Source organism: Protopterus annectens, chromosome 14.part0 (assembly GCF_019279795.1).
Source record: "Protopterus annectens isolate FY-2018-M chromosome 14.part0, PAN1.0, whole genome shotgun sequence".
NCBI classification, from domain to species: Eukaryota; Metazoa; Chordata; order Ceratodontiformes; family Protopteridae; genus Protopterus; species Protopterus annectens.
This window is the reverse complement of record NC_056748.1, coordinates 459,847,237-459,871,435: the sequence shown is the minus strand read 5'-3', so window position 1 is coordinate 459,871,435 and position 24,199 is coordinate 459,847,237. Positions and strand designations below refer to the sequence as shown.

The 24,199-nt window shown below is 39.4% G+C and overlaps 1 protein-coding gene across 1 annotated transcript in view; it reads right to left on the bottom strand.

Moving 5' to 3' along the window:
* LOC122788681 (broad substrate specificity ATP-binding cassette transporter ABCG2-like) overlaps window positions 1–24,199 on the bottom strand; it is a 512,925-nt gene that overhangs the window by 34,794 nt on the left and 453,932 nt on the right. The window contains exon 15 of the mRNA XM_044055576.1: window positions 3,403–3,521. Within this exon, the coding sequence (XP_043911511.1) occupies window positions 3,403–3,521 (119 nt within the window). The remainder of the gene's footprint in view (window positions 1–3,402; window positions 3,522–24,199) is intronic.

Here is a 24,199-nt window from a genome sequence, read left to right as displayed (position 1 = left end):
GATCTATTTGCCTCCCCCCAGAACTACCAGTTGGACAAGTTTTGCACAAGGACTCCCCACAAATAAGCCTGGAAAGTGGATGCTCTGTCTTTCAGCTGAAAAAACCTATCAGTCTACACCTTTCCCCCTCTGCCTCTGCTCTCCAAAGTTCTACTAAAAGTCAAACAGGACAAACCAAGGATGATTTTGATTGCTCCAGACTGGCCGCGCCAACACTGGTACCCCCTTCTGCGCAGTGTGTCGCAAATATCTCCATGGCACCTGCCTCAGACCCCTTCCCTGCTCACTTAGTAGGAGAACCAAATTCTGCACCCTCAGCTTACAACATTGAACCTTGCAGCCTGGCTAATCACTTAAATTCACCCTTATCCCTCAGCAAACCTGTGATGGATGTCATCTTGGAGGTGAGGAGACCTAGTACTAGAAAATCTTATGCTGATAAATGGAAAAGATTCTGTGCCTGGAACCAATCTTTAGGGATGAGCACAGCAGCGCCCAATTTACCTCAAATTTTGCAATACTTAACTAAGATGCTTCACAAGGGCCTGCCTTCTTCCTCCATTAAAATCCACGCCTCAGCTATTTCAGCTCACTATAACATAGAACCACCCCTCTTCTCTCATCCTCAGCTCAAGCAGTATCTCAGAGGGGTAAAAAACTTGAGACCACCCAGGAGAGCCCCTACCCCTGCCTGGGACCTTAACTTTGTTTTAGAGAAACTCACTCTACCTCCTTTCGAGCCAGCTGCTACTGCAGACTTAAAATTTCTTTCTTGGAAAACAGCCTTCCGTTTAGCAATCACTTCAGCTAGAAGGATATCTGAATTACAGACCCTTATGGCAGTGGAGCCTTTCGTCATCTTTCATGCAGACAGGGTATCTCTCGGGACTAATTCATCCTTCATGCCCAAGGTAGTTTCCAGTGTGGCTCTTAATCAGTCCATTCATTTGCCAACCTTCTTTCCCAATCCACGGAACAAAGGGGAATGGATTCTGCATTCCTTGGATGTACACAGGCAACTAAGATTCTATTTGGACAGGACTAAATCTCGAAGAAAATCTGAACAATTGCTGGTAGCATTTGCTGCAGGGGCAGAGGGAAAGGCTATTTCAAAACAAACCATTTCTAAATGGATAAGCCATTGCATTCATTTCTGCTATAAGCACCATGGAAAACCTATCCCCCAGGGGATCAGATCTCACTCCACCAGGGCTGCATCTACTTCTGCAGCCTTTCTCAGAGGTGTTCCTACCAGGGATATCCTAGAAGCTGCTACCTGGAGTTCTGTACATACTTTCACCAAGCATTATCATTTACCAGTTTTCTCTAAATCCAGGGCTGGCTTTGCCACTGCTATATTGAGGGCCTTATAGCTAGCCTTAATGCTGTATAAACTCCTCTTCCCAACCATAGCTTTGGGAATCTACCCAAATGTAATGACTGCAACAGTGAAACACGAAGAACATAGTACAGTTGTGTACACTTACCATAAATGTAGATGTTCGAGTGTATTCAATGTTGCAGTCCTGGTTACCCTCCCTCCAGCCCCCTAGATTTTTCTGGCTATACCTCTCCTTTCCTTTACTATGCTTAAAAGCCTTTTTGGTGTATTTGCTTTTGGATGGGGGTATACGTTTGTATTTTTGTGTTTATTTGCTCCCCATTAGGGGGCACCTGACATCTGGGGCAAGAAAAACTGATGTAATGGTGTCAGCTGCATGTTTTATACCCCAGACGACCTGACATCATGGAAGAAGGGACAACAACTGACGCAGGACCCAAGACTTTGATAATCAGGCCAACTGAGGGCAACATGCCAGCAGATGTAATGACTGCAACAATGAATACACCCGAACATCTACATTTATGGTAAGTGTACATAACTGTACTTTTTTTCCCTTCTAGCTTCTAAACTTCCACAAGAATGCCATCTATTTCTGGGGACTTTCCTGTGGATTTGTTATACATCACAATTTTTATTTCATCTCCTCCTATCATAACTATTAGTAATTGAGCCTCATCTGCCTCTGATCTTGGTATATTTAATTCTTCCATGAACATTTCCATTTGTATCTCTTCTTGATTTCCACATTTCTCTGCTTTATACAGACTTTCATAAAATTTCCAAAATATTTCTAGTATCTCTATAGGATCTCTTGTTATCTTCCTTGTTATAGGCTCCCTAAGCTTGGTGAAAACCCTTTCTACTTTTTAGTTGCCTGGTCCCTAGTGGAATTCTTGAGAGTTGGGTCATGTGACTTGTGGTGCTGGTACACTTTGCTTTGGTTCTTAAGTTTCTTGGCACTAAAAGCTCTTTTTTGTTTGTGTTTGCTCGATTTATGTACCATCATGGTTACCTGCCAATTTTTAATTAGTGATCATTTTCTTCACCTGTAGCACTTTTGTATGAAGTTTGCAAAAGTTTTTGAATGTCATCTCAGTCTAGGTTATCAGCTGTTAATACACAGTTCATTGTTTAAATGTAATTTGTTTTGTTGGAACTCTGGTCCTCTAAATTGGGACATCTGCCATCTGAAATATTAAGGAGCTACTGCTGTTTCATAATCTACCAGTGCTTTGCAGTAATTGCTTTTATTTAGAGTTGTCACTTTTTTCAGCTTTATGGAGTGCAATACTATCTGTGGCTAATGTTACTGACAGCAAACCATCAGATCCATACTAATGAATGAGAAAAACTGACTTGTTGCCAAGCTCAGAATTAACTGATTAAACAGAACCAAGGTGGTGTAGCTGGCCATAACAGTTTTAGAAAAAGTTAACCAGTGAAGTGCCACAGAGCTCAGTATTGGGGCTTGCACTGTTCAACAGATGGTTTACAGAAATTATACTGTAGTTAAAAAGCTAAATTAGCCTTTATACTGATGACCTCCTAGTAGTATCCAATAACACAGTGATTGTTTTCTTTATTATATATCTTATATAAAACTGCAGCATATATAATTTGAGTTAACCACATATGAAATGGAAGTGAAGGCCATCATCAAAAATCGTGGTTACTATGTAAATTTACACATTACTTAAAATTTGATGTAAAAGTTATAATCTACCAACAGCTACCGAAAAAACTGCCAACCACTGGTTAATGTGCATATGAGATTAATGTCAACTGGTTTTCAAAATGAACTCATTAAAGAATATTGGAGAACTAAGTTCAAACATTAAAATGACAACAACAAAAAACAATGTTTGCAGTAGTGTTTCCTGTCAATGAAAATGTGTGTGCATTTCTTTTGTTATAATAAATATTTGTTTTTTTTTCATAATGAAATGATAAAAGTACTTACAGAAAACCAAGCATTAAACATATTTTTGATTACAAAGAGAAAAATTGCAAACAGTTTGAACATTTATGTCTTGAAAGAAAGAAAGGAAGTCACTTACGTTTTTGTAAATGTTGAACTACTCTGAGTGCAGTTATTTAAATCAGTTTGGAAACCTGTAAGATTTACTGGCTTTTCACCACAGAAGTACAGCCCTCTGAATTCATTTACTTGAAGTGCCTGCGTTAAAAATGAGAATAAAAGACAGTACAAGCTATTCATTTATTCTGTTTGTATAACTTGATTGACTTTTTTTTTCTTCCAGATTGCAGCAGTGGGTGACAGGTACAGTAACATACATGCGTAAGAGTCTGGCTTTCTCTCTCTCTCACATATCATACCTTGCAGCAACATCAACTCACCAAATGGAAACAACACATCTCCAGTTAATTCTGTTAATCCTGAACACACGTTGCCCTTCATTTGCTGCATAATATTCAGTATTATACAAAAAAAACATAAAAAGTATACCCTTACTGTTTGAAATGTTTTTTAGTTGTGGCACTTCTGAGAGTGGTTCATTGAAATAAAATGTGCATTGCAAAAGCACTGCAACCTATAAGTAACATTTAAATTGCACCTATGTTAGTGCATAATGACAGGACAGTCCCGAATGTGGAATACAAGGGTGGGGGCTACCCTTCAAGTAGTTAATGTTAACTTAGAGTTAAAGCTTGTAGCAATACCACATGGAATCTAGACAAAACCACCAGATACATGACCATTGCCGTCTCTTGCTGCACAGCTATGTTCTGTCTAGGATCCTGGTACTGTATTTTGTAGGTTTTATCAGAAGCAGATTCCACTAACTTCTCAGGTTCGGAATGTCTTTTACTCATGCTGACTATAATCCATCTGAAACTATGATTTCTGGTAATTTCTAGCCTAGCCATGCATGTACCTTGTTTTTTTTTTTTTTTAAGGCAACAGTAGAAGCAACTGTATGACATCTACATAACAGTCCACATTTTTTGCTTTCATTTATTAACAGTACTATGACTAAGTATATTTCTGTTATTTATTTTCTAAGAGGAATAAGTTAAATTGGTACACAAACTAACAGCATATAAGGACTACAATGTTTCAGAGAACACGCAGTTTTGGATGTGATATTAAACTGAGATCTCGTCTGATTAATTTATTGGTAGTTTAGATGGATGTAAAAGATCTGAAGGCATCTAGACAAAAGAGTAGAAGTTGTTCCCCAATGCTCTGGCTAATTTTCCCCAGTAAAAGAAATACCACCTCAGGTCCCCCCTGAAAAGAGGCTACTAGCCTAGTGGTACTAACTCATTCAACAAAGGCTAAATAAATAAATTGGTAACTATTTATATGACGCCTTGTATGTAGTTTTAATAAAATCAAACAACAGTTTTTTTTAATGTTTTGTTTCAATCTGCCGATTTAATTAATTAACTCTCAGTTGCAGTATTGCTTGATTTTTTTAAAATGTTGTCACACTATAGCAGCAGTTTTTTTTCACTGCCTTCAGATGATTTTCAATGTAGGTAGTCTTTGCCCTTTCTGTATATCTGTGCAACTATGAAGTTACTATTTTTAAGTAAAAGGATGTGAGGAGTGCAGGGAGAGCAGCTTATCCACCTACAAAAAAATTAACGTACGTTTGATTTGTGCATTTATTCACTCTACATTCCTCCCTTCAGTAATTCAGTTTTGATAATTTCAGATGAATTCATTATCATGAGCATCAGTGCCATGCCTTGAATATGTGTGTCATGTGTCTAATCAAATTTAATATTTCTACTCAAGATGTCAGATGCAGATGTACAGAATATGTAGATATAAACCAGCAATGCCATCTAGCCTGACCTCTTCTTTCTAGAATATACCATCTGATCATTTCACTGATATACTCGGCAATCAGCTTCCTACTTCCTCAACCTCAAAAATGTCTGCAATCTCAGGCCATTCTGACTTTGAAGTTTGGACAAATTTTTTCAGCATCACTTGAATAAACTGTGTTCTTGTTCTTTTGCCTTATTTTTATTTGTATATGTCTATTTATGTATCTATTTATTAACTAGGTAAGCCCTCTGGACAAGCTGTGCCTTTTTGAGGGTGACCCATCAGCATTTACTGGTTAACTGACTTTCTAAAAGTCACACAATAGGCAAATGAACGTGGAAGGAATCAAACCCTGGCTGTACCCTGAGCACAGGAAGGAGTTCAGGGTTCTCTGTCCTAATTGCAAGAGGACTAAAACTAACTGAATACCACCCCCCCCCCTCCATCATCCTAAATTATTAGTCGAGGTGGGCGTGGGGCTTCATGCTTGGCAACCAAATGTTTTCTATGTAATGTCAGACCAAGAACTGGCTAAGTAATTCCAGTAGAGGTCACCACAGCCACAGAGATTAACTAATCTGATTATGAACATAACTGTGCAGCACAATAGAACTATGCTATAATAGCAAGTACAAAACAGTGGAAGGAAGTACAGTAAAACAATAAGAAATATTAGAAGATCCAACATGCAGTGTGTGGCAGAAAGCTTAATAAGCCTACCCATATGTCATTCCCAAACTAAGTGCAATTAGTTATAGCACTGGATAAATGACAAAGGTTACAGAAAGTACCTAAATTAAGAAATAATGTTTTCTTTTCTTTATTTTTTGCCGTTTGCTACTTTACATGAACTGCTACTTCTATGTTCTCAATGGTACATAGTTTTTCCTCAACTGTTCTGAGCTATTTCCAAGGATAAAGTTAGCAGAAATGCTCTTCATACATTATCCAGGCAGTAGTAAGAAATCTGTAGCCTTGTATTATTTCTCTCTAGGTGAGATTCATAAGCCTGAAGTCGCTAGGAATTCACAGTTCCCTTGCTGTAAAATGCCTTTTACTGTAGCATTATTTCCCTGCCTCTAGGTCATAAACTTAATGAGTCTTTGAAAATCTAAAATTCCTTAGCTGTATAATTTCTGTATTTATTTTGATGGTTGTCCATGCCAGGCCAATTGGACCTACAGTAGTGCTCTTTTCAGCAGTAGCCCTTGATGAATAGCTCCATCACTAACATGGCTAACAGCTGAAAGTACACTGCAGTAAAATAAAGTACATTTTATGTAAACATCAAAGGGAGAGAAAACAATATAATTTTGTGTATATGAAGCTGATGAACAAGAAGGGCTTATATTATATTTAAAATGAGGCGAAACACACACAAAGCAGAAAGGCTCACTGGAAGAAAGTTACAGACATTCTGTTCAGAAATTGTCAGATTAAGCAGTAATTCTGAATTCTTCCATCAGTGCAAATGAGATCCTGAATGAGATGGTAAGGCATTGTAATATCATCTTTTGAAGACAGAGCACATTATGGAAAATGAAAAACTTATAATAATAGTATAAAAAATATGTCACAAGGTCTGTTCCATTGGATCATTTTTGAACAAAGAAAAGATTTGTGTAAAATAAATAAAATAAATAAAATACATTTGTAACAGCTAGTATACCACGAACATAAACAGAATATATAAAAATATTTCCCAGTTTCTGAACTTGATAACCCTGAACCAAAACAAATACTGCCTGTTCATGGTAATAAACAATAATCTGAGCATTTGCTTGTCAAGTGTTACACAGATGTAATGAAGAGAGTCATTTGTATAGAAACTGCACTTTTCAGTAGGAGGTCATGGAATACAGTACAAAAAGAGCCGATACTTTCTACAGAGTAAACAGACCTGTAATTTACTCTAATAATACAGAATATGCTATCAAACAAAATGCTATGAACTGTGTGAGTGTAGTTTTTTTTTTGCTCTTGATTCCTGTGTCCCATTAACCCTATCACCTATTTGCTCTTTTGACCTCTTTGCCCCATCCCCTTGCCATGAGGGGAAGATACCTACAGTCCATGGGTTGTTTTAGTGATAAGGAACAAGTAATAGGTGGAGTATCACCACTCAATGGAGATCAGAAGTGTTCAACTTAAAGCCCTAACAATACCCTCAAAAAGTTCTTCCCACTTGAAAGCAAATGCCTCCTTTGTTCCCTGGTCTCTGCCAGGAATTATGAGTGGAGATTTTCCCTCAGGCATGTGTGTCCCCCACTACCTCCAGAGAAAGGTGATCAGGAAATATCTCACCACTCCTCTCCCTTTCTTTGCAGTGTCAGGTCCTCCAGAGCCATTAATCAACCTTGCAACATCTGGATGTAGCCAGTGCTTTATCCCCTATGTCACAGAGCTAGTCATGAGTGCAGAAATTTAGTATATAAATGCAAGGCCTGCTGAAGAGCTCCTCGACTCTGGCAGTCTAGTGTCCCTGGTCTAAAATGCACTGATTAGCAAGAACCTGAATGATTACAGATATAAGATGGAAGTAGTACATTTACTAGGAGACAGGAAAGGCTACCTACTGCCAGACTTAATGATTGTGACAGATTAATATACAGATACAGCAGCCTAAATTATGCATAAGGTAGTAATAATGGTTATGAATTTTCCTTATCTTAACACATATGATACAACACTGGGGTCATAACAGCCCAGAGTCAGATGACCAAACAAGAGGTACAGAATGATTCAATGAGGAAATGTTTCCTTTCTCCCACTTACAAAGGGGACCCTATTAGTAAGGGCAGAAATGATGCTGGGTGGTGAATAGTTTCATAGGAAAGCGGTATGAGCGCATCAACAGTGAAGAAAGTGAGAAGAGACAAGCCTAGGTGAAGCAGCCAAACTTCAGTGCGACTCATGAGAGCTACTCTACACTTGAGGAGGCATGAAGCAATGGGAATGTGACTGATGGAATACTTAGGAAAACCATACTTCTCTTTTTCCATGCTTTCATGCTGCAACAAATTAATTTCACAGTGAACAAAGGAAAGAGGAGACTGTAAAACAACTTCTACTAAAGTAGTCATAAAGCATAAAGGAAGCTAGTACTGAAATTAGCGCATATCCATCCGTTGGTTACTTTTCTCTGAACAGAGAAGATATAAGAAAGGTACTTTTCAACAAGGGTCTCTGCTGCAATAGAGAGGCTGTGTACCATATGTATGGAGTGTCAAAAATGTTTCTCAACAGAAACAGAGGTGGGACCTACTAGGACAATATCAGTAACAGAAAACCCAGTTGAAGCAATAGTTGTGGACCATAAAGTACTTTCATGTAACTTGTGTATGGGATAAGTTCAAGTTATCCCACATTATGCCAGCAGGTACTTGGGAAGCTATCCCACTGCAGGAAGCCAATTCTAAGGCCACTTCTACAGACTTAGGCTTACTGTACAGCTAGATCACAATAATGAAAGAAATCCTAACTTGACTACATTTTTTATCTCCTGGTTGATGGGGATCTAGTGGCAAATACTACAGGTTAAGAACATAAGAATGTCCATCTACTGACTAGTTTAAGAGACACCAGAAATTACACTATGTAAAATAAATGATAAAAAGGGAAGACCTGGGATTAAATATTACCCTGAGTCATATCTGTGATTTCGAAGGTACTGCTTTTCTCTTTTGAATTACATAGATGGGTAGCAACCCAGGAGACTTGTAGAAATTGCAAAATAAAGCTAGGGAGAGGAATTATTACTCAGGCAATATACCAAAGCATATGGGCCAAATGAAGGAAAAGTTAGAAATTGGTCTGTCATTAAAAAGGACTATATAACTATGGCAATGCAGGCTCACGTCAGCACTTAACAACAGAAGTGAAATAGTCATGGAGTTCTGTCCTGTGGACTGGATGATGGTTCTCATACAATTTCAAGACCTTCTGACAGGAACACTGTGAAATTACACAGCGAGTGAGACCAGTTACCTACAAGAGTTTTCAATCTGAAAAAGTATAAATAGATGAAGATATGCTATGTGACTGCCTTAAAACCCAGCTGTCTAAGAGAAAATGAGGTGTCTTCTTACAATCCGGTGCAGGATAGGGCACCTAAAACTATCAACCAGTAAATACATGGAAAAAAACACACTTCCAACAGAAAATGGAGGAGATGGAGTTTAGTAACAAAATATATATACATCCATTGTTTCCATGATATTGTGATATAGTTAGGGGAAAATATAAAACTCTAGCCTCATAGAATCACGAGGCACAATGTGGAGATAATGTCATGTATGGAAATAAATGCTTGTCCTGGAAGCAACTAAATAGTTCTATAATAAAAGAAGTAATCCTACCGTCCTGATGTCCAAGCCAGAGGACAGCATTCACTTTTGTAGGGATTTCATCAGGTTTACCACCATTTTCCAAACTGATACCTATGCCATGCTGCAGGTAGGCAACCTGACTGACAGACTAGCACACACCATGTACCTCTTGATTTAACAAAGTGGTAATGGAAAGTTAATCTCACAGAAAGGACCAGAAAGTTGACACCATGTTTTACACTTTTCTCTTGTATTGGTTGTGCGGTCCTCATTTAATGTTCTAGGTGTTAAGGGACAAGATGCTAAAGGCACACAAACAGTGGGAGACTGTGTACCTGGCTAATTTAGTTAATTATAGACAAGCTTGCCTGTCACTTCTGAAATTCAGAAGGTACTTGACTCTCTCAAGATGGCTAGGCTGACAAAGCAGTCCAGTCATTTATGCTATTACCTGCAAGAGCTCTAATTTCTTGGATCCACTATGGGGAGGAGCTCATAGAGCCACAGCTAGAAAAGGTGGAGGCGGTAGGCTGGCTTCAGCCACTGATCAAGATCCAGCTGAGTGACTTCTTGAGTCTTGCATGTTATTATCTGCAATCTCTACCTCATTTTGTCACCCTGGCTGCCCCTGCTCCTGTCCCAGACATAACTAAGGTCTGGTGTGAAGTAAAATGATGAAATGGATAGGATGCTGTTTTTACCAAAGGCAGCCCTTTGCACATACCCAGTACTAGTCATATGTGATTTCAAACAGATGTTTGTGGTTGACAGATGCCTCTGATACTGGTATGAAAACCACAGCACCATAAATGGTTGAGAACAAGGAACATCCGGTAATGAAGTTTAGCTGCAGGTTACATGAGAGGATACTGTTATATCATGTGACTAAAAGGGAATGCTTAGCCATCAGCTATGTCTTGGGTGTCATGCTTTACTTCCTCTTGGCTGAACCTTCTGATTCATAGCTGACCACACTCCTTTGTAGTAGGTCAGACAGCAACAGGAAAGGAACCTCTGGATTAGCTGGTGGTTTTTTTCTTTGCAACCTTTTGCCTATGTAGTTGCCCATTCAGCTGGGTCATCCATGGTGGTGCCAGTGCTCTCTCTCACCTCCTACTCTGGTGTTTCCACTGCTTAGTCTCTAGGCACTGGGCTGGGGAGGCATGCAGCACAGAGACTGAAGGATGTAAATGCCTTCATTTATTAAAAACTCAGAGGCCTTTTTATTTAAATGGAAAATACTGCAATGACAGGACTGTTTTTATCTAGTGATTCTGTATAAAGCTCATTCTATACCTCAATCCCATGGACAGAAATGATAGAAATGGTTAACTGTTAATTCAGAATTATTACTAGTAACATTAAATTTATTTGAGTATTATTAGAACTGACTTTATCTAACAATATGTTATTTTTTGACAGCAAGTACTTTAGCTAAGGGGAATGGTAATGGTGGCTGTAATGGTCTCTTCTTTTGATAATGTAACATTGGATGAGTGGGAGTAGAACTCTGTATAAATCTGATTATTATATGTTTATGGAATTTTAGTAAGGTTATATTGATTTTTCTTGTGGTCTTGTACTGAAAGGGGATAACTGACTACAGAACCTGCATTATTTCTCCTAATTTCTGGTCTTCTGGTAACTGGCCTAGAGGTAAGACCGTCTTTTTTGATGCTGAAGAGCATTTTGATCAGGACAGTAAAACACTGTGGTCCAGTATTTTTAGGAACTCCATTTTTACCAAGAGTTACTCATTCAATGACAATGGATGTTCACATTTTATAAAAAATATATATATATAAAAGGACAAACAATATGTTTATTCAAACTAATTCCTTGAATGATGATTTCAACAAAGAAATGGACTATGTTAAGAGAGGACATGGCTACTGTCAGCAGAATTTGTAGGGAAGCCAGTGAATACAGGCCAGATAAGTTCATAGATAGGTAGTAGGCTAGCTGCCCTTGTGGGCCATTTTAGGCTTAGACAATTTCCCTTTTTGTACTCAAAATAATTTATCCCATTTGGATATAGATTGGCCATCCATCCCATGGTCAATCATTATATATTACACCTAATAACAATAAATGGGATCATACCATAGGTCATTTGAGAGAAGCCATGCATGGGATAAACTATTACATGTTTTGAGTCCTTTGAAACAATGAATATTGCTAGAGTGAAAAGGAGCACTGATTACACAAATGTATGTGTGGTGCCTTGTATAATGGATATAAATAGTATTATGTAATTATTTCATTTTGTTAACTGGGTTGATGGGCTGGTTCAAAGACCCTTTCAGCCATGACCCAGACTAAAAGGCAATACACATGAATAACACAGGTCATAAGACATAGTACGTAGTGGAAATTGAGTATAGAGACATTGTACATTAATGTCCACGTTGTGACAAAAATCGAGTCATATCTGGATGTCACAGAACAGTGACAGAAGATTATCACAGTAAGTCATTCTTCAGCTGAATACAGAGAAAAGTAACATGCATAATAAGGTTGCTGTAACAGTTTTGTAAGAATTTGTCATGAGAAGTAAACATGTAAAGCTACATGCAACTTAACACGTGTTCACAAACCAATTACGACCTGACCAAGTAAAAGAAGACCTTAACCAGTTCTGTAAAGCAGTTACATTTGGAGTCCTTTATCAGACATTCTTTAACTTTTGTCTTGAAAGTCTGTTAGTCATTGTGGGATCTGATCTCAAAAACTGCAACATGCTGACTAAATGTTAATCTGATGAGAATAGTAGGTCAATGTCCTTTGTTCATCAACACGAGGTGGAATTTTAAAAGATATGCTGTAATTTGGTAAGCAAAATAGAAGTAATAACATTTAACATGGGATTTTTTTATATGTGGATTTTAATGCAGTTGTAGTACAGTGGTCTTCATAGCCATTTGTTCCAGCTATGAGGCCTTCTGTGTAATAAGACCTGTGAAAAGATTTTGCAATGGATTTATGATCATATGCTTGTCCTGCAGTGTAATATCATAGCTAATGCACTTTTAACAGATACTTCCTTTCTTGTCCAGAGCTAAAAAATTTTACAATTTTTGTTAATTCGTTTATACTGTGAAAAGCAATGCAGCAGGATAATCGTACTACCACTGTACAAAAGAACCAGCTATAATGGCAGCTTAGTTTAAATGCTAGCCATCCCCAGAAGTCTGCGATAAAAATAAGTATGAAAGTGTTTTGAAACATTTATTTTTCTCACTCTGTCCTTTGCTATATTCATTGTTTTAGACACATTCACTTTTTATATAACCTCCTGCATTTTATACATCTTTTTACATTTTTTTTTCAATAGTATTTTTTATTGTTTTACTTACTCTATTACAAACATTCACAAAAGAAAAACATAGGTGATGCTTATACAGTATTTGTAGCAGTGTTTTTAAAACATATTTACACTATTTACATGAATGCTTTCATATTCTCTCATAAAAACAGAAGATGAGGTTGTTTTCTCCAGGGTTCATATCTTAAAATAGTATATTTCCAAATAATAGGTTCATAGGTTTATACTAGGCTATCTGCCCTAAGGCATTTATAAGCCTAGCCCAAAGTTTTGTGGCTTACGCCACCCCTTATATGAAAAAATACTGTGCCCATTAGTTTGTTGTGCCTCTGTCCAGCAGTGACACAGAGATGATTCCCGGGGTAAACCTACGATCTCCCATCCACAGGTCAAGATTTCTCTTGAACAGAGCCAGCGAGGTGCTCTGCCTCACATGGACCGGGATTTTATTCCACAGCATAGGGAGTCTCTGAGTGATAAATCTATCCCTCCAGCACGTCCTATTTATATCCGTGCTAAGGTTTAAGTCGCTTGCTCTAGTGGTTTTGGTGGATTTGGATTTTTGAGGTGGAGCATGTCCATTAATTCCGGGTTGGACATGGCCTTGTATGTCAGGCACATGTCACCTCTGAGCAGGCGGTATGCAACTGAATAGAGCTGGAGTTTATTCAATCTGGCAGCATATGACAGATTTTGGAGTCCCTTTATCCTTTTGGTGAGGAACTTTTGGGGTCTCTCCAATTGCTGCAGATGTCGGGTGAGATACATCCCGAATGGGGCATTGTACTCGATCATTGGTCTGATAAGTGAAGAGTACAGGGGAACAATGACCTCACTAGATCTGGATGTGAATCCCTTCATGATCAGGTGGGCAATGTAGAAGGTCTTTCTAACCACTTTAGCAACGTGAGTGTCAAAAGAAAGGCCACTGTCAACCTGGGTCCCCAGGTCCCTGATAACCTCTTCTGTGCTTAGTGGATTGCCACCTATATGGTAGCTTGGGGTTACCTTGTTTTTCCAGAAGGGTATGACTATACATTTTTTGGCGTTTAACTTCAGGCCATGGCTCTGGCACCAGCTATCTGTTTCCGTGAGTCCCTTCTGAAGGATATCCATGTCCGATGCACTTTCCACTATGGCGCCCAGTTGGCAGTCATCTGCAAACTTTGTCAGCCAAAGTCCTCCCATGTTGGCCTGTACTTCTGAGAAGTAGATGCCGAACAATAGGGGGCCAAGGACCGAGCCCTGTGGGACACCACTTGTGACCGGCTTGGAGTCTGACATAGCGCCAGCAGCTCTAACCCTGTGGGTTCTGTCCTTAAGCCAGTTTGCAACCCATCTTGTGACATATGGGTTTACATTTAAGCTGGTAAGTTTTTCTACAATACCCGAGTTGTATAATGTTATGTTTTTGTTGCGTATCTTGTTGATTTATTACAGATTCAAGGTTTTATGCCAGTATGATATTGAAAATGTGTTCCCATAATTTCAGGTTATAGGGATTTTTGTTTTGTTTGTTTATTATGTATTTGTGGGCTAATATATGTTTTATCGCTAAGATCTTGAAATTTCCCCATGAAGTTTTATATGGGGTCAACCAGTTAACCAGTTAGTAGCTATGTAAAGTTTCATTAGTAGAAAAATATTGATGAGGATGGTTATTTGGGTTTTTTACATATTATTTACAAGTCCACCAAGTAAATATGCACTGTGGCTAGTTGTTTGTATTACCTGATTATGGACATGTGGTTTGCCATTTGCTGTTTGTATTTGATTTCCTGGTTATACTTTCACTCTGAAGAATTTCTGAATGACAGTGACAAAAGTGTTTATTTGTTGTGTTAAAGTTATCTAAATTTCTATATTGGGTATCCTTTTTTATTCTTTGTCTGTTATAAACATTAGAGAACAACTGAAACAAACTGTGCACACAGAATGCGTTACATGTTACCAACCATTTTAAAAAATGTTATATCCTGATTCTTTAAAATATGCCAAGTACTGGGTAAACAATGTGGAACTAAAGGAAGCTATTGAAATGTGTCTGTATATGACAAACAATAGTTCTTAATGTGCTTTCTAGGAAAAGAGATAAACAGCTGTTTTACAAATTGTAGGATAGAGAAGAAAGACGGTGGGGAGTAAAATAAAGAGGGCTTTGGAGCTATACATGATGCACAACTTTTCATATGAAGGGCTTATGAAATGACCAAAATATTTACAGCTTGTAGATGCATTTCTAAAAGTCAAGGGAAGAGGCTACAGTATCAGGAGTTGATAAGCTGTTGCATGGAGTGGGATGTTATCTATGTGAATAAGTCAGACTTAGGTCAGTAGTCGATAAAATCCCACTACACTTAACGGTTTATCTATGTGAATAAGTCAAACTTAAGTCAGTAGTTGATAAACTGTTACACACATATATAACATCCCACTCCATGTAAGTCAAACTTAGGTTGGAAGCAGTTGCATTTGGAGTCCTTTATCAGACAAGCATAATGGTTTCTGTGACCTAAATAAACTGGGAAATACTTTCAGTAGCCAGTTCTACATATTAAGTCACTTCTTATAGGTTTTCGGAGTAGAAAAGTCATAGTGCATGCAAACAGCAACAGTGCTGGACCTTATATGTTCATAGGTAGGTACTATGTTATCTGCCCGAAGGCATTTATAAGCCTAGCCAGAATGTGTTGGCTTTCGCCGCTCCCTTAGATTAGTTCCCTGTGCCTCTGTCTAGCAGAGCCATTGAAGTGATCCCTGGGGTAAACTTTCTATTTCCCATCCACTCTTCAAGGTTTCTCTTGAAGAGTGTTAACAAGGAGCTCTGCCTGATGTAGATTGGAATCTTGTTCCAAAGCATGGGAAGTCTCTGGGACAGGAATCTATCCCTCCAACACGTCCTATTTATTGTTGTGGTGAGGTTTAGATCCCTAGAGCGTGTGGCTCAAGGGGATATGGCTTTCTTTAGGCAGAGCATGTCCATCAGTCCTGGGTTGGACATGGCCTTGTATGTCAGGCAGCGATCACCACTGAGTAGGCGGTATGCAACCAAGTACAGCTGGAGTTTCTTCAGTTGAGCTGCATAGGCCATCTGTCTGAGGCCAGTGATCCTCTTGGTGAGGTACTTATGTGGTCCTTTCAGCTGTTGCAGGTGTCTTGTAAGGTACATCCCAAATGGTGCATTGTACTCTATGATGGGTCTGATGAGTGATGAGTAGAGGGGCACAATGACCTCTTTTGATCTGGATGCAAACCCTTTTGTGATTAGGTGGGCCACATAGAAGGACTTTCTAACCACTTTGGCAATGGGATTATCAAAGGAGAGATTACTATTTACTTGGGTCCCCAGATCCCTTATTATGTCTTAAGTATTTAGGGGACTAATACTTATGTGGTAGTTTGTGGGTACTTTGTTTTTTCCAAAGGGGATGACTACGCACTTTTTGGCATTTAGCTTGAGGCCATGCTTTTGACACCAGGTATCTGTCTCAGTGAGACTCTTTTGGAGGATGTCTGTGTCAGCCGGAGAGTCAATTATAGCCCCCAGTTTGCAGTCATCTGTGAACTTGGTCAGCCACAGCCCTCCTGTGCTTGCCTGTACCTCTGAGAAGTATATGCCGAACAGGAGGGGTCCTAGGACTGAGTCCTGCAGAACGCCACTTGTAACTGGGTTAGAGTCAGACCTAGCTCCCACAACTCTTACCATGTGGGTTCTGTCCATGAGTCAGTTGGCAACCCATCTCGTGATGTAGGGGTTTATGTTCAGGCTGGTGAGCTTGTCTAGAATACCAGAATGGGGGATGGTGTCGAAGGCCTTTGCGAGGTCTAGGTAGGCTGTGTGGACCACTTTTCCCACGTCTATAGTCTTAGTAACTGTCTCAAAGAAGTCCACCAGGATTAGGAGGCATGATCTGTCCTCAACAAAGCCGAACTGGGTAGGGTCCAGAGTTTGGAGGTTTCCAATGTCTCTGTTAATGAGATCAATGATAATGCGCTCCATAGCCTTGCAGACCAAGCTAGTCAGGCTTATAGGATGATAGTTCCCAGGGTCTGCTGTGGCTCCACCTTTGTGGAGTGGAATAACCGTTGCTGTACGCCAGTCTATGGGTACATAGCCTGTGGAGAGACCGAGTCTGAACAGTGTGTTTAGGTGAGGGGTTAGTCCAGCTTTGAGCTATTGTAGAATGCAACCTGGGACACCGTCCAGTCCCACTGATGCTGTGTTTTTGACTTTGGAGAGGGCTGTTTTAACCTGAGTGTCTGTGATTTCAGGGGCACTACATTCTTCTGGTATGGTTATGGGCCCTTTTGGGAGTGAGAGGGGGTGAAGTTTGCATTGAACCTGTCTGCCAGGATGTTGGCGATATTGGTCGATTCAGTGTATTTTGTGCCATTCTGCACTAACTCCGAGCAGATCTGAGAATTGCCACTTAGATTCTTGACACAGCTAAAGAATGCCTTGTGCTTATCTTTGGATTCCTTGGCAATTTTTTTTTTTGACGCTAGCCTTGGATGATTTTATGAGGGATCATAGTTTCTTGCTGATACTGATCAGGGATGTCTTCCCTTCTTGGGATTTTAGTCTTTTCTGTACTAGTTTCCTCCTTCTATTGTATAGCTTGTTTATGGCAGGGGTCCACCCGACTGGTTTCCTTTTCTTGGAGGAGTGAGTCTTGGTTTTGCTTGCAATAGCATGATCCATGCATTCTTATAGGTGCCCGTAGAGTGCATTAATAAAGGATTTTGCAGCTTGGGCAGCGTTATCCTTTAGCATGGGGGCTTTGAAAATTTCCACCTCGGTCTTAAGTAATGTGAAGTTTGCTTTTGAAACGTATTTCACAGTGGTTTCCTTGACCAGGGGTGGGAGTGGAATGTGGATATCCAGAGTGATTAGTTTATGGTCAGATCTAACCAGCGAGGGGTTGACCTCTGGTGTGGAACAGCAGTTGCCCATGTTGGTGATGACCAGGTCCAATATGTTGTCACCTCTGGTGGGGGCATTGATCAGTTGATCCAGGGCGTTTGAGTTTATTCTAGGAATGTTGGGCAAGGGAGTTAGTACTTGAGTAGTTCTCCCAGTTAATGTTTGGGAAATTGAAGTCACCCAGTATCAGGCTGTTTGGTAGGACCTTTATGTTTTCCAGTGTTTCCAGAAACACAGAATGGGAGTCCTGGGACATGGTGGGTGATCTTTAGCAAGCTACAATTTGAATTGCAGTTTTGCCCACTGTTAGTTGCATGTGGATGATCTCTGAAGCATCATGCTGTGCAACTAACCTGGAGATGTGGGTATCCTTGATGAATACGGATACACCCCCGCCTTTGTATTTCGGTCCAGGTTTTGTGGCCGAAATGTATGGTATGAGTTGTAGCCTGGTAGTGCTGGGGTGCTCTGTGGAGCCTTAAACCAGTGTTACTGCACATATATCGATTTTCTCCATACTGAGAAGTCCCTTGAGTGCATGCAGTTTGAGGTTTAGACTTCTGGCATTTAATAGCATTACCCTCAGTTTTTTGTTACTTGTGCAATTTATGGCGGTGGATTTGCCTTTTGAGCCTTGCCTAAAAAAGGCACTATGGAGGTGGCAAGAGCCTTGGCCGGTATTCGAAAGCCTTAGGATGACAGGTGCAAGCCATCTCTAGCGAAGCTGCATGGTTTGTTGAGCATGTCATCCCAGGCGGACAGACACTGGCTCTCCTTTGAATGACACCAGAAGCTTAGCCAATTGTTGAAATTGATAATTTTTTCTTAATCATTCTTGGTGAGGGCAGGATGTTAGGGTCATACAGGCCTGGGATACATGATCAGAGAGCTCTTCCATGTGTCTTTTCATGTAGTCCAAGGAGGTACGACTCAGGTCATTCATACCAACATGGACAATGACAGAGTCATATTTGTACTTGTTCTGGAATGACCTGAATGCTTGTGTCATGTGGTGGATCCTGGCACCCGACAGGCAGCTAACAGTAACCTTCTCCTTGTTCAGCCTAGTGAGTGGGACATCAGTGTGCCTGACTATAGAGTTAACTATTACTAGTGTGTTGGGTATGTTATTTTGCCTTAAGGGCTGTGATTGCGTGGCACACTGGTTTTGTGTAGTATGTGTTTCATGGTTTGTGTTGTGGGGATGAAGGTTGCTTGGATGTCTGCTTGGAGGTCTCTGTTGCTTTTGTAATTTTATTTAGAGCCTCAGAGTATGTTTTCGTGTATTTATGTGTGTTTTTTGCCGGTGCTGGTTTCATAGGTCTATGTGAGACTGGTGGTGTGATGCAAGAATTCCCTTCTCCTCTTGACTGTCTGATCCAGTCTTGGGTTGAGAGAGCTTAGCCTCCAATTTGGCTGTATATTTGCATCTCTCGCATGAAGTAGTGCTTAGTGGTAGGAGGGGAGGGTTGTCTGTGTACATGAGACAGTTGTAACATTGCCTCAAAATGTCCTTGTTCTAAATTAAAACATGAAATAAATAAGAAAAGACGTGCATTATATAAGTGCCTACATACCTAGATAGTTTAAAATGCTCAAACCAGGGTAGCACTCTTCAAAATGATATGTCCAGATGATACAGCTTATTAAGAACTACACCTCCCATGTTAGGTCACATGTGAGGATGAGACATAAGAGGAGGCAGTAGGAAGTGGACTAATACAAACTACATAGACACGTTAGGGAAACTTACAAAATGAACAACACAACTTAGCAATGGTCCTGTAAACAGGATAAATGTAGCACATATGTCCTTTTTTTTTAATTCCAAATATGTGAGAAAAATAAATGGTTCCTGCTGGAGTAAAGTGACTTCCAGTGTGCCCTAACAAATAAGTTTTCATTGGATAAATGAGTGGAAGAAATATATCCTTCCTGTACATTAGGGGGAAATGGAATAAAACATGGTAAAGAAGAGAGGCAGTAAATACTGAAGGCTAGATGAAACTTTCATCTGCCTACTTCAGGATATTCTTCATCATCAATAAATATATATGCAAATGTATCAAACAAGTAAAATAATGTCAGACATGAAAAAAACAGATACCCTCACCTGGTAGATTCAGTAGTGGTATGTAGTTGCAAAAGGATTTTTCTTAATAAGATAAAATTACCTTATTATAAAATGTATTTCGCTCACCAATAGAACCTGGAAATTAGGGTGGATGGCTCTGTCTCCTACAAAGTACCTGTCATTAGTGATGTACCCCACTACATCGTCCTTTAGCCACTCTTCTTTGGCATTTATTTCTTGGAAGTCAAAGCTAATGTTCCAGACTTGTGGCTGACCAAGTCTGCAGATCACTGCAGACTTGGTGCCATCATAAATTCCCCTGGTGGCAACATAATCCACCAAGAAGGCCTTCTTAAAACAAATAGCTGGTGTCAAAAACATGGACTGAAACTATATACTAAGAAATATATAACTATCCTTCAGCAAACATGACTACTGACTATCAATTTAACATTACATCCCTGATAACTAAGCCCATAGTCAGGGATTTGTGAACCTATATCAATTAACTATCCTTTTATTATCATCTATCCAGTACAGTAAGTAAGTAAGTCCTTTTTTATCGTGCAGCATATATCTAGGGGTATGGAGTCCAGGTCCAGGGATGTAATCATTATACTGCACTGTGCTCTCATCAGTCACTCACTGAATATAATCCCCATACCTCTCAACCTGGAAACATCAAAAATCTGGACAAGGTCAATGAAAATTAGGTACAAATCTGTATTCTGATTAACATATAATTTGCATACATGATTATGTAACCCCACCCGCTCCAATGGAATTGTGGGATACCAACTTCAAAATGCAAACTGAAGAACAGACAACAAAAATATGGCACCAGGGTCCCCGTGCAGCCATTCCAAAGTCCTATTACCTGGATATTTCACCCCATTTACCATAAACACTAATGTGTGCATACTGCTTTACTTCTACAATGATTATTTGTATTTTATTTTTACATTTTACAGCACAACAATGCACAAACACTAATAGACATCTGGTAAACAAAGCAATACTGTCTTAAAATGAAAATAGACTTGGCATTAAAACTTCTCTGCCCTTGAAACTCACATTCATCGAAACCCACACCACATCCAAAGAAAATGCATCTGGCCAGTGGTGGATAAAGATTACCTTTGGGCTGTTTTCAAATCATTGGCCCCTTGCACACAAAGCAAGAAACATACATGTATTCTTTTCTTTGATACACCTTCCTCACTTTATTAAATTATATTCCTTGTATAATACAGCACACTTGTTAGAGTGAATTTTAAATTTATTGTTTGAACATTTTTCCAATAGGCTGCACTGTAGGCAATAAAACAAAATGCACGAACAAATAATGACAAAACTGCCCAATTCAGAACATTTCCATCATAAAAGTCTACTACCACACCCACACTATAAATAGAATGACAGTAGTGTAAGCCATAGGCATCTTGCACAGCTCCTCACACTTATTTTCAGTTTCATTTTTTTTGGGGGGGGGACAAAAGGCCAAAAACCAGGGACACGTTTTAAACATTGCTTGTATAATTTTGCAAAGTTGCTAGAATAAAATGTTGCGTTACCACCATGTATTTCACTGGCAGATCTTGAACCCAGGACCCTATGCTCTACAGTCAGAGCAACATACCACTATGCCAAATCAGCAGCTTCCTGAAAAACAGGAAGACTGAAACTTAGTGGCTATCATTTAGTGAATTCATTTCTCACTTCTCACCATAGCTCTCAACCTCTTAGCACAACAAACCTGGACAAAGCCAATCATGGGGGAATACAAATTCAGTTCTCACTTCTCACCATACCTCTCAACTCTTAGCAAAAAAAACCTAGACAAAGCTCACAAGTGGTGGTGGCTAGGGACTTAACATGGACACATTTTAAACATTGCTTGTACAATTTTGTAAAGCTGCTAGAATAAAATGTTGTGTTACCACCATGCATTTCACTGGCAAGCTTGAACCCAGGACCCTATGCACTACAGTCAGAGCAACATACCACTATGCCAAATCAGCAGCTTCTTGAAAAATAGGAAGACTGAAATGTAATGGCTATCATTTAGTGAATTAATTTCTCACTTCTCATCTCACCATAACTATCAACCTCTTACCACAACTGTTAGCACAAACAAACTGGGCAAAGCTCACAAGTGGTGGTGGCTAGGGACTTTAGGCTCTTTTTATCCTGTACCCAAGTACAGGGTTTGAGCCTGAGCACCTCTAGCCACCAGGTGTATTAAATGGGGGGGTCATTTTCTCACACACACACACACACACACACACACACACACACACACACACACACACACACACACCCTTCTCGAGAATGCTGTTAAAGTTAGTCCAATAAAGAATACTTGTGTAACCCATTCTGCAACAGCAACTGTCCAATTCCCCACAGAAAGATGATTTCTCTGAATGTTTCTTTACTTGCATGAGTCTTCATTCCCCACAGAAAGATGAAAGTTAGTCCAATTTCCACTAGCAACCATTTTGTTGCCATTACCACTTGCAAAAAGATGAAAGTTAGTCCAATTCCCAATAGCAACCATTTGTTGCCGTTCCCGCTCGGAGAAAGATGAATGTTAGTCCAATTCCCACTAGCAACTGTTTGTTGCCATTCCCGCTTTCATGCATTTGACTAGCCAGGCCAGCCAGAAATGTGTGAGCTCTTTGAGCTTAATTCTGACAGGTAGGTAGCCCTGATGGAGCGGACATCATCGTGCACATGATGACGTCAGCTCTAACAGTGCGAAAATTAAAAAAACAAAAGAAATAATCGGAAACAAAGGGGTGCCACTCGGGAATCATGGCACCCCTTCATTTCTACCCCAAAACTAGGTAAACACTGAGTAATTCGGCACGGTTGGGAGGTATGATAATTCCCATTCAGTATGTAACTGTCCAAACACTTGTCACAAATGGAGTGACCACAAAGCTTTCTTACTAAAAAATCTAGGACTTAAATCACCAAAACTATGTAAAACATCTCAAACACTTGTCTCTCTTCTTAGTATCATACAGACTTCTGAGAAGTGCCCTCTGCCTTGCATGTAGAGCTTCAACAGACCCTATTTTGCCAGAACTATTACAAATTTGCAAATCCAGTGGTATCGTAAACACCTGCTCTAAAGTTCTCTTTTGCAATATAAATAGAACGTGTTAGTGGGATAAGTTTATATCTTACAGAATTCTGCTTCTAGGGAACCGTCTTCCACTATACATAAAACAAAGTATTCCCCTTACTCTGCTCAAACATAATTTGGATGAATGGATTGGTAACCATAAATCCCCCCCCCCACCACCAGTTTAGCATCCTTGTCCCTCATGGAAATGAGAAACATGCAAATGTCCTAACACATCATTGTTATGACTACTTCTGGGTTATTTATGTGTAAAATATAAGGACTAAAAACTACCAATGAAATGTAAGGTGAGGCTTCTTATGGACCTCAAATATTAATAGCCTAGAAAGTACCAATGAACCTATAAAGGATTTACTGAATTCCACCCAAAGGTATTTAATTGAGAAGTGCAACATTCTTTGTGTTATGTAGGTTAATCTGTGTTACTTCCTGAAGAAAGCAATGATGCTTAGGGACCACTGAATAGCAGGTGTGGTACAATCAACAGTGGGTTGGGGAGTTTGCAGTTTTACAAACCTACCATTTTAATTACTATCTGAAATCTGGTAGTGGTCATGCTTAAAGCATGACTGACCAGTCTTCTTTTGGGCTAAGAGGATGACATAGCCAAAGACAATATGGTGTTATGTCAACATTTATTAGCCATGTCAATCTAATTGCAGATGGAGCTTATCAGCATTTAAAGGTGCTTAACAAAAGTTTGCTGAGCACCTTTGTGATATCAGACAAATACATATTACTGACTTATGGCTTTTAATATTTACAAAATAAAGGGCATTTGGAGGTTTGAGAAATCAGAAGTCTGTTAACTGATAATAATACCAAGTCTGAATCAACAAGAAGCAAATAAAGATGTCTCAAATTTATTTTCAGTAGACTTTGGCTATAATGTTAACCTGCCATTTCTCCATAAGCTGGGGGAAGAGGCAAAGAGTTATGTAGGTGAAGCACAATACAAAATATTAGTATACTAATCAGACAGTAATTAAAGATTGTGAATATTTCCTAACTGTTTAAAGCCTTAAACCAATAATACACATTTGTCTGATGACAGAATTAAACACAAAACTTTCCTATATCTTTCTGGATGAAGGTCCTTCTTGATTGGTTATCATCCTTGTGGATCTGAGTAAGGGAATTCAAATTACTCCTAGAAAATGAATGTGGCCTCGAAATACATTTAACATTCTAGGTCTCCTTAATCCTTTTCTTCTTCTCACTCTTTTTCCACTTTGTCCATACCACTTTGA